Source organism: Populus alba, chromosome 17 (genome assembly GCF_005239225.2).
Source record: "Populus alba chromosome 17, ASM523922v2, whole genome shotgun sequence".
In the NCBI taxonomy this organism is placed as follows: Eukaryota; Viridiplantae; Streptophyta; class Magnoliopsida; order Malpighiales; family Salicaceae; genus Populus; species Populus alba.
The window spans coordinates 12,862,553-12,873,384 of record NC_133300.1 but is presented as its reverse complement, the minus strand read 5'-3'; the positions used below and the strand labels follow the sequence as shown (position 1 = coordinate 12,873,384).

The 10,832-nt window shown below is 32.0% G+C and overlaps 1 protein-coding gene across 5 annotated transcripts; it reads left to right on the top strand.

Moving 5' to 3' along the window:
• Positions 1-2,517: 2,517 nt before the first annotated feature.
• LOC118049521 (polypyrimidine tract-binding protein homolog 1) lies at positions 2,518-9,173 on the top strand. 5 transcript variants are annotated; one of them, XM_035059525.2, is made up of 11 exons: positions 2,519-2,913; positions 2,994-3,203; positions 4,136-4,198; positions 4,284-4,357; positions 4,493-4,588; positions 5,547-5,604; positions 5,672-5,776; positions 5,870-5,951; positions 7,095-7,207; positions 7,451-7,889; positions 8,749-9,173. In XM_035059525.2, the coding sequence occupies exons 1-10, from the start codon at positions 2,731-2,733 to the stop codon at positions 7,883-7,885; spliced, it is 1,419 nt and encodes a 472-aa protein (XP_034915416.1). In that variant the 5' UTR covers positions 2,519-2,730; the 3' UTR covers positions 7,886-7,889; positions 8,749-9,173. The 5 variants fall into 5 exon arrangements, 4 of the variants coding, with proteins under 4 accessions (XP_034915419.1, XP_034915416.1, XP_034915415.1 ...); XR_004687695.2 differs by lacking the exon at positions 8,749-9,173 and having other exon boundaries at positions 2,518-2,913; positions 7,095-7,326; positions 7,451-7,589; XM_035059528.2 differs by lacking the exon at positions 8,749-9,173 and having other exon boundaries at positions 2,518-2,913; positions 7,095-7,160; positions 7,451-7,593.
• Positions 9,174-10,832: the final 1,659 nt, after the last annotated feature.

Here is a 10,832-nt window from a genome sequence, read left to right as displayed (position 1 = left end):
TTTAAATTTGTCTGATGGAATCTTGGGACCCCTTATTTTTTTTAAAAACAATTTACTATTTTTTTGTTAGTACATATTTCAGAAAACCCAATATGTCTTTCAACCATGGTTAGTCAATAAAAAAAAGTTAGTTTCACATTTATTTGAGAAAGGATTAACAATAAGCTAAGTGGTAAGAATGAAAAATATCTTTCTAAGATAGGAAATGAGGTTCTTATCAAATAAATGGTATAGTCAATACCAATGTACATACTGAGTTTTTTTCTTCTTTCATCGCCTATTGTTTTAAAAAATTGACACATTAACAAGGAAATTCTAATAGACTAATTCTAATGAGGGTTGTGGAATTCTTTAATTAGCTTAGGATCAAGTGTGCATGACTTAGAAAGATAGAGGTTTAGGCTTTTAGAGTATACCTCACTTTAACCTAGCCTTTCTCGCTAAGCAAGGTTGATTGTTACTAACAGGATATGAATCTTTTCTATGTAAAATACTTAAAGTCATGTATTATCCAATAAATAATTCTTATAAGCAATTTTAGGTCTTAGACCAAACTATATTTATAGTGTGTTCAAGGATGTGGTAGTGGTTGCTTTTCAAAGTGTTTTTTCATTCCAAAACACATCAAAATAATATTTTTTAAAAAAATTATTTTTAACATCAACACATCAAAATGATCTGAAAACATAAAAAAATATTAATTTAAAACAAAAAAAATAAAAAAAAAATCAATTTTTTTCAATACAATGCTGAACATACCCTTAGAGGAATATACTAATGAGTTTGGTGATGTTAAACAAGGAATGAACGTTAGTCATTGCAAATAGAGCTTATTTTAACTTATTATATGATAATTGTTTAGTCGATAACCCCAACTTGGAGGCTATAACTCCTAAACTTGTGGGAATTCTTCAAATGCATATAGGTGATCTTATTGATTATAAGAGGTTGTTGGCTCACAAAAACTATTCAATGGATTTTTATATAAAACAACATTGACCAAATTTTTTTAATTCATTTAAGAACAAGATTTCTAGAAGATAGGTTAGCATGGAGTCGCTAGAAAAATGAATCTTTATAGGAAAATCAAATACTATTTGCTTTTCAAGTTTTTAGTTCTAGGATCTAACATGTATCCTGGTAGGTGATGGACTGAAGTCTTTAGTTCTAGGATAATATAAAATGGTATGATTTATAAGCATAATTAACTTTAAAAAATATGATTAAAAGACATTTTTTATTTAATATTGTAATGAAAGGATATGAAATTTCAATATTATATCATTACCAAATATAAATAAGAGTTTTAAGGTGGTTTAAAATAATATATAATATAACATAAATGAATATGCATCAATTATATTTTTTTCATTAATTTCAAAATTTTGTAAAATAGAAAGGGGTCACAAAAAAATATAGACAAGTTTCCTATAATGATTAAAAGACATTTTTTATTTAATATTGTAATGAAAGGATATGAAATTTCAATATTATATCATTATCAAATATAAATAAGAGTTTTAAGGTGGTTTAAAATAATATATAATGTAACATAAATGAATATGCATCAATTATATTTTTTTCATTAATTTCAAAATTTTGTAAAATAAAAAGGGGTCACAAAAAATATAGACAAGTATTTGTTTTTCTAGTTTAACTTAATCAGTAGATACACGAAGATTTAGACTTTATTTATTTTCACGATCCAATTATGCTTTTCAAAAAAATTGTATTTTGTTTTGCTTCAAATTGATTTTTTTGGGTGTTTTAGATCATTTTGATGTGCTGGTATTGAAAATAAATTTTAAGAAATTAAAAAAATTATTTTACTGTATTTCCAAGTAAAAAACACTTTAAAAGGTAATTACTATTATAATGCCAAACACTACCTTTTTATTTTAGGATGTTGTAACTAGAGTGTTTTGGGATTTTCCTTTTTAATTGGTTAGGTGACTAAATCCAATCTACTTTAGGGTTTGAGAGTAGTTTTGATATTTTTTAAAATTTGAATGTTATGTTGAAATGATTAGATTGTTTCACTCGATGTAAAATATATACCTAACCAATATTAATGATATAATTATGTAGGTTTAATACAATTAATAAAACTGGAAAAACAATAAGAAAATTATTTAGATGATTTGAAAATTCAAAACTCTTAGTTTAATTTAAAATAATATTTAGGTGATGTTTGACAATACTTTCCAACTTATTTTTTTAAAAAAAAATTAATTTTATTTTAATTTTAAATAATATTTTTTTATGTTTTTTAAATTAATTTGATATGTTAATATTAAAAATAATTTTTTTAAAAAAATTAATATATTTTTAAATTAAAAACACTTTAAAAAATAACTTTCCAATATACAAAGATTTCAAAACTATAATCATATTCTTAAACCATGGGACTTTTTAAATATCGAAAAAAAAAAAAAGAGGTTTTCTTAAAGGGTACGTGAGTAATTCCTCCAAACCATAGACGCCAAGCAAGATACGAATCACGCACCGATAAATCACTAACGATCTTTGCCTAACCCTGACGACCTCCACAAAAAATTTCTTTCTCTTGTCACACGATACATCCCATCTATAATCCCAAACAGGCCACACACCAAAAAAAAAACACAAAACTTTCCGGGAAAATCTTTCTACCACTTTCTAGACATCCAAGCAAACAAAACAGAGAAGAAGCAAAACCCCGGAAACTCCCGAAATCTCTCTGACAGATAGATGTCAACGTCCGGACAGCCACAATTCCGATACACACAAACACCATCAAAGGTTTTGCATCTGCGAAACCTTCCATGGGAGTGCACAGAAGAAGAGCTTATCGAGCTCTGTGAACCTTTCGGAAAGATCGTCAACACTAAGTGCAATGTCGGCAACAATCGCAACCAAGCCTTCGTTGAATTCGTAAGTAATTTTCCTTTAACCTTTTGCTTACGTTTCAATCGAATATGTAAAAATTAGGTTAAAATGGTTGTAAATCTCAGGCAGAACAAAATCAGGCAATACAAATGGTATCGTATTACGCGTCGTCATCGGAGCCAGCGCAGGTTCGGGGTAAAACGGTGTATATTCAATATTCGAATAGACATGAAATTGTGAACAATAAGAGTCCAGGTGATAATCCTGGAAATGTATTGCTGGTTACCATTGAGGGTGTTGAAGCTGGTGATGTCAGCATCGATGTCATTCACTTGGTAATTGCTTTTCTATCTTTCTTTTTTCTTTTTAATTTTTTTCAACTTTTCTTTTCCTTTTGATATATTTCAATTTCAATTTGGTTAAATGTGCTGAAATCATGATATTAAGTCTTTTTTTTCCTTTCCTTTTGGGGGTGGTGGAGCTTCATGATTGTTGATTAGTTATTGCCATGTAGTCCTACCTGAGGCTAGTGGTTGTGGAAATGGTTTCTAGATAATGGAGGCATTGTGAATCTGTATGTGTGTTCACTAGTCCTTTGCTAGTGACAACAAGTTTCTGACTATATAATGCAATGGAAAAGAAGATATCATTGTCTTGTCTATCTCCTTTTCTTTTCTGTGAAATTTTTTTCAATAGTTGAGGAAAAAGTTTAACGTTAATTTTATTCACTGTTGATGCTAGTTATGTTATGTATCATACTTAACATGCAGATGATGGGTACTTGTCTAACGACCTTGTGTTTAGTTGTTTTGAAAATTTTATCTATCTTAAAATTGGTATTCTCAATGCTTTGGTTTGAGTTGACTTTCTACTGTTTTTAATTGGACAATCTGGGTTATAGATTTGGTGAAAGATGCTTCTCATTGTTTTATTACTTTTACGTAGAAATAGTGCCATGATTGGATTATGTAGTAAATAATGTGTTAATTTTAATTCAAGTCAGTTGAATCACAGATGATGGTGCCTCTTATTTAGATTCATTTGTTGGAGACAGTTTGGAAATATTATCATACGTCATTCTCCTTTCTAAGGTCTATCTTGACGCATTCATGTACAGGTGTCATTCTGCACTTATTTCTTAAATACTTGGAAATTTTGTTGTGTCTTTTCATCATTGATTGGGGTAGTCCCAAATGGTGTATGGTTGAAATTCTCATTCTATCATCTTTATAGAATCTGATGTATGCGTCATTGAAACTTGTCGCAGGTGTTTTCTGCTTTTGGCTATGTGCACAAAATTGCTACTTTTGAAAAGGCTGCTGGTTTCCAGGTGAGGTTTCAAATATGCTTTTGTTCTTTCTGAGATTGCATTTTTTTTCCTGTATTAGCATCAATTTTTCCTAATATCTTGGCAGGCATTAATTCAATTCACTGATGCTGAAACTGCATCTTCAGCGAGAAATGCCTTGGATGGGAGAAGCATACCCAGGCACACACTTCTTTCCCTTCCTAACCTTTACAACACCCCCTATTTTTTCGTTGTCATTTCTTTGGGGGAATTTTCTGTGAGTATGGTGAGTGTTGTTAATTTGTGATGTTGAGGTATTATGTTTAAAAAATTCAGGTACCTGCTTCCAGAGCATGTTGGTTCCTGCAACCTACGCATTTCATATTCTGCACATACTGATCTCAATATCAAGTTCCAGTCCCATAGGAGCAGGTAATATAATGGTCCCAATTTCTAAAAGTTCAAATACTTGTATGTTTTCTTACTGTTCTTTTTTCTTATGCTTGTTGCTCAAAATCATTCATCACTTCTCTTGTACATCATCTATTTTGGAATTTGAGGCCTTGCTAATTGGTGTATGCTTTTTTCATCTAGTGGGTTAGGGAAGCCTCATAGCCAAAACACAGATGTATGGTCATGGTGGCTTAGTAATTTCTTTCATCTTTAGATAGTAGCTTGTTGCATTTGCACTTGCGATTGTGGTTAGAATGTTCTGTGTATGATTGCTGAATTTTATCAAATGAAAAAATCGTCTTTTCATACAATCATTGTTCAATTTGTTAGAGCAGTATATTGCATTTGCACCTGCCATTGTACTCCTCATTGCCAATTTTGTTTTCTGGTGTCTGCTGTAAAAGTTTGTTTATTTCTCAGCTTGTTAATGTTAAGTTTGTTTTTTTATAGGCTTGGAGTGGAATATTAACTTGCATGTTATAATTGTTTGTGCTGAATTTTAGCAAGATGCAATTTTGGGGGGTTTCTTTTGTAGCCGCTGCATTTCTACAAACCATCTAACAAGAAGTCCAAAAAAAACCTTAACAATCAATTAGCTGAGCAATTTCTTGTCTTTCCTGTGTCATTTTTTTGATGATATTGCAAAGTTCATCTTTATGTAAATGTGGATTTTTTCAAATACTACCTGGGTGAGGGGGAGCAGGGTTGTGAACCTTCTATCTGGCAGAGAATTGCAAAAGCAAGCCAATAGATTTCACAAAAGTTTCACACATTTTTCCATGACTGTACTTATTCATGCATGATTGTGTCTTGTTCACTTGTCAATCATTTGAATCTTTCTTTTGTGATGTTCCTTTTTACACAGCTTCTGAAATTCATGCATCAATAATGTCATATATAGTGTTGTATGACAGATTTTATTCTTTGAATTTTGCAGAGACTATACAAATCCGTATCTTCCTGTGAATCCTACTGCAATTGACGGACCTGTTCAGGTGAGTCATGACTGATTACCTTCTGTATTGCATCACTGAGTCTTCACCAATGAGCTGTTTTCTCCAGTCTACTGTAGGTGCTGATGGGAAAAAGAAAGAGCCTGAGAGCAATGTACTTCTTGCATCAATTGAGAACATGCAGTATGCTGTCACCGTGGATGTTCTTCACACGGTGAGGAACTCCTAATTGCTTAAATGTTTCCTTCACATGGATTTTGATTTTGAATGAGTTTTGCTCATATAGTGCTCCGGCTGTTCATTTCAGGTATTTTCTGCATTTGGTACTGTCCAGAAGATTGCTATATTTGAGAAAAATGGTGGAACACAGGCACTGATTCAGTACCCAGGTATGCTTCCTTCTGTCATGACTGATTGTTTACAAATCTAGCATGCGAGTCATGTTTATTGCGTTGAATACCTACATCGTGTTGAAAGCATTTTGAGCAACACAGTTCTATAGGTTTCAGATTATCTTATCATTTAATATTCATTTTGTAGGACTTTGAATTTTGTATGGATCTTCTTTTTCTCTTTTTTCTTAACCATTTCCCCCCCTGTTTTAGGTATGGATATAGAAGGATTTAGTCATTCCAGAATTTCCTTTCCCTGCTTAAAGAGGTCTTATACCAAAGTTGTTGGGGTTGGCTGAACGAATCCTGTTTGTCTATTTCATCCTGTTTAAGCTAATACCAATTCCTTTTTAATAGTTACAATCACCTCTGTTCTACTTTTAAATGTTATGTCATACTACCAAATTACAACTGGTCACAAAATCACTGTTTGTTACTGTGAGTTAATGTTTATGTTTTTTTGAAACTGATTAATATCACCATTGTGACTAGGTTCATTTTTAACATTAGTTCAACCATTTGTGATCCTTTTTAGAGATGGCTATAGGACCCGGCATATCTAAATCCATCACCCGCCTCTATCTCCAATCCGGTTGGATTGGGCTGGGTGGAGGATTTTCTCCACTCAGTAGGTACCGAACCCAATGTGGATGTTTTTACATTTTAAAATCAATTAAAAAAAAAAACTAAAACTAAAAAGAAAATTACATTTCCATTCACGAATCACTAAACTCTAAAATAGAGTCTAAACTTCTAATCCATGCACAAGACCATAAAAATCCTTCATGAATCATAATATAAAAATCCATGCATCATATTGAAAAAAAAAGTTTTAAAAACTAGATGGGGGCTGGATGGGTGATGGATTAGGTTAACCTCTCATTCACCGTCATATCTGACTGGTCAAACCAGATCAGGTTTTACCCGCCTCTGGTTTGACTCTGGTAAAATCTGAGAAAAATTAATCCAATAGGATCGGATCGGATCGGATCGGATCAGATGACACTAGATACCTGACAGATCAGGTGAAATTGCCATTCCTATCCTCTTTGCTTACATATTGGCCAGGTTTTTAACAATGCGCATGCTTTATCTGTGAGATAGGATTTAAGAAGCAATAGTGTCTTCATTGTTTTCCAGATGTTGCGACTGCAGCAGTAGCCAAAGAAACTCTGGAGGGACACTGCATTTATGATGGTGGCTATTGTAAGCTTCATCTATCATACTCTCGTCATACTGATCTCAATGTAAAGGTATATATATGTGCTTTTGAGTTAATGTCATGAGAAAAAATAAAAAGAAAAATAAAAGAGACGCTGATAGAGGAAAAAGTGCATCTGTTCTTGATCGAAAAAGATTTGGTCCTTAAAATGTATGCTTCTTGAAACTTGATTGCCCTCTCTTGAATACAATCCTCTTTATTTTTTATTTTTTTTTTTTTTTTTTTTTTTGTTGTAATTTATCTAGAGATTCTGATTGGTTGCTTTTTTTGGTAGGCCTTTAGTGATAAAAGTAGAGATTACACCATCCCGGATGCAAGTTTTCTCACAGCACAAGCTCCTGGCCCCCACGCTGCTCCCACAACTTGGCAGAATCCTCAAGCTGGTTCAATGTACCTAGGGAGTAACTATGCCACCACAGCTGCTGCTCCTGCTCAAGTTCCTCCTGGGCAAGTGGCAGCTTGGGATCTGACTATGCAGGCGGGTGGACCAGGCTATGCATCAGTTCGCGGTATGTATCCTGGTCAAACATATCCAACACCCCCAGCATATGCTTCCTCAGCAATACCTCCAGGTTCCTCTCCCCATTCATATAGCAGCCCGATTTCTCCTGGTGTGGCTTCGATGGGAATGACTCACCCAGGGGGGCAGCCAAACATGCGACCTGGTGGGGCTTCACCTCCTGGTCAGACTCCATATTATGGTCGATGATGAGGTATCTTCCTCCTGATATTTTTTTTTTGCCTTTCCAGCAGAAACAAGTTTCTGACAGATGATAATTTGATATGCTGTGGGTTCACCTATCTTGTGAGGCTTTGATGTTTTATTCAAAAGAAAAAAAAAAGTTTTTAACTATTTCTACATGTCTTTAATTTCTGTTTTGGAATACATTGCTCGATGGAATCTCTGTTTTCAGTCCTTATCAATGTTGTAAGCTTGTGAACTTGCTCCAGCTTTATTCAGTGCAGCATCAATGTAGAAAACTACTAAGCTTTATATCCTCAGCCTTTTTTTAACATAGTTCTTATGTGAAGATTCCTCTTATGGTTATATAGCACTCTAAACTTGTTACGATCTCTAACCATGTGCATGCTAACAGTCCTTATGAAAAAAACAATTGCTGGCATTAACCTTTATGTTGAAGGGCCTGCTTCTTTAAGACGTTATCTTCATTGCATTCTTTTGTATTAAGCAAATGACGGGTTTATCTTTAATCATATGTGCGATAGTATGTGATGTTGTTGAACTAAGTAGGGCAATCTCTTAGCAAATGAGGATCTTCTTCCTATTAATTTTTCCTTTTTGGTGTGTATGGTGCTTTATACACGCCCTCGTTTGAATTTCTATTTCATTTCTATTTATAAAGTGAACTTGTCACATTTTCTTTCATCTCTTAGATGATGGATAGGAATTTTGTAAAATCCTCAACCCAGTTCTGAGATTTTAGTTTAGGTACCATATTTATTATCAAGATCTTGACATCAAATAATTAGTTACAACAAATTAATATTATTATAAGAAGAAAAAAAGATGACAAATAATAAATAATAAATGAAAAGAACTTGATTTAACAGGTAAGAATGAAGCCAATGCTGGTGGCTCAGGAAGTTAATGAGAATAGGTTTCTGTTGGTGCGACCAAGCTTCTGGGCCTGTACGATCCTGGGAGAGGTTTTACCTCCTTTTTATTCTCCCTCTCAGCACAGGTATTTTTCATTTGTGGGAAGCAATTGAAAGCGAAAGCAACTTTTTTCACCAGCTACTAGTCTATAGACTATAGGCGGTCATCTTCAATGATCGGCCCAGCTGCAACTTGTGTTGCAAGCAAGGTTGGTCCCGTGGTCCTTGATCTAGGATCTAGATAGCTGTTGCATTTCTATCTTAAGAGTTTGTACATTTTGTTAGTGGATCCAGATGACCTGATGAGTTTGTGGGGAAGCCTTTCTCCAACACTGCAGTTAATGCTCAAATTCATACCACAGTTTTATAATTGGCCTACCAAGCGTGTTTGGAAGTGTTGTTGAGGTTACTTTTTAAAGTGTTTTTCACTCAGAAAAGCATGTCAATAATATTATTTTATTTTTTAAAAATTATTTTTGAGATCAGTACATCAAAATAATTTGAAAACATCAAAAATATATTATTTTAAAACAAAAAAAAAAATTTAATTTTTTTAAAAATATGCTTTTGGATCGCAATGCCAAACGCTTAAAAAGCCTTTGTTGGGTAGGGTTTAGTTTTTAGCTATTTCCATGCTTCAACTGCTCAAGAGTTTGAGTTCTTGTTAGAGCTATTTGGTTATTAATTTTAAGATTTATAAAATTAGTTTAAATGTATATAAATTATTTCTAAACAATCATATTAATAATAATTAAAAAAAAAAACCATGGAGTATTTGTACACGTAATTTGCTCTCAAGTTTGTACTAGCCAAGTTCATTAAAATCAATGAAGCCCAGTCATTTAGGCTAGGCCTGCAGAAGAATTTGATCTCCCCTACCAAAGGGAAGGCAAGAGACAAGAACTTATTTCGGCAACGAAAATGGGACGATGGAAATGGCAACTAGCTGATCTATAATTCACCCCTCAATCGAGACAAACAAAATCAAAACACAACTTGTACGTTGTACATGTCTGCAAAATCTAGCAATTGGTTGATTTGGGTTCCTAATGTCCTCCAAATGCTTTGTTAATTGTTTGTGGACTTGTCGTGAGGAAACAATTCATTTTAATTTGTAAAGGGTACATCAACGGTGGTGTGTAAAGCTGGAATATTTTGACAAATTTCCTTTTTTTTATTTATTTATTTATTTAATCATATCTCTTTCCTTGTCATTTCAAATCAGCTGGCCCTCTTCTGTTTTTCTTACAGTAGTTTTGACTTTTGCAATGAACTTTCACTGAAACTGGTAGAGGAAATTAGTGAATATAACTTTTTTGTACGAGTTGCTAATTGACTTGTGTTTCAATATGGTTCGTATATTTTGTTATAATAAAAAAATCAGATATATATATATATATATATATGCGCTTTTCAAACATGTTTTTTTACATTAAAAAAATTACAAAAGTATAAACTAAAAATCCTATACAAGCATCTAATTAAATAAATTAATAATCATCCATTTAAATAAATAAAAAAATATTAACAATAATTAAAAATAAAATTAAAAAAATCAAGAGATCAAAATATTTAGTCTCACAATATGGATATTTACTCTGTTATGTTTATTGAAAATTAAATTTTTAATTCAATTGAACAATAATAAAAGTAGACACAAAAAAAATTAATTCAATAAAATAAAATAAAATGAATATCATGCAAGATTGCATATATGAAAAATATTATATAAAAATAAATACTTTGTATTTTTAAAAATGATTTTCATCATGTAAAGATATTAATTGAAACATAAACTAAAACAATATTGAAAAAAATGCATTAAAAAAAGTATCAATTAAAATAAAAACCAAAATTAGAATAATAAAAAATAAATGATAGTCTAGTGCCACAAATGTGTTTAAAAGAAATAGGAAAAGCAAACAACTCGAGTTAAAGCCCCTACTGGGTTTAATAAGTTGATCTTATTTTCATTAGACAATAATAATAATAATAATAATAATAATAATAATAATAAATAAAAGTAATGATAATAAATA

Coding starts and splice junctions, on each gene's coding strand:
- LOC118049521 (XM_035059525.2), top strand. CDS start 2,731: ATGTCAACGTCCGGACAGCCACAATTCCGATACACACAAACACCATCA. Junction 4,589..5,546: donor TTCCAGTCCCATAGGAGCAG/GTAATATAATGG, acceptor TGAATTTTGCAG/AGACTATACAAATCCGTATC. Junction 5,605..5,671: donor CAATTGACGGACCTGTTCAG/GTGAGTCATGAC, acceptor TGTTTTCTCCAG/TCTACTGTAGGTGCTGATGG.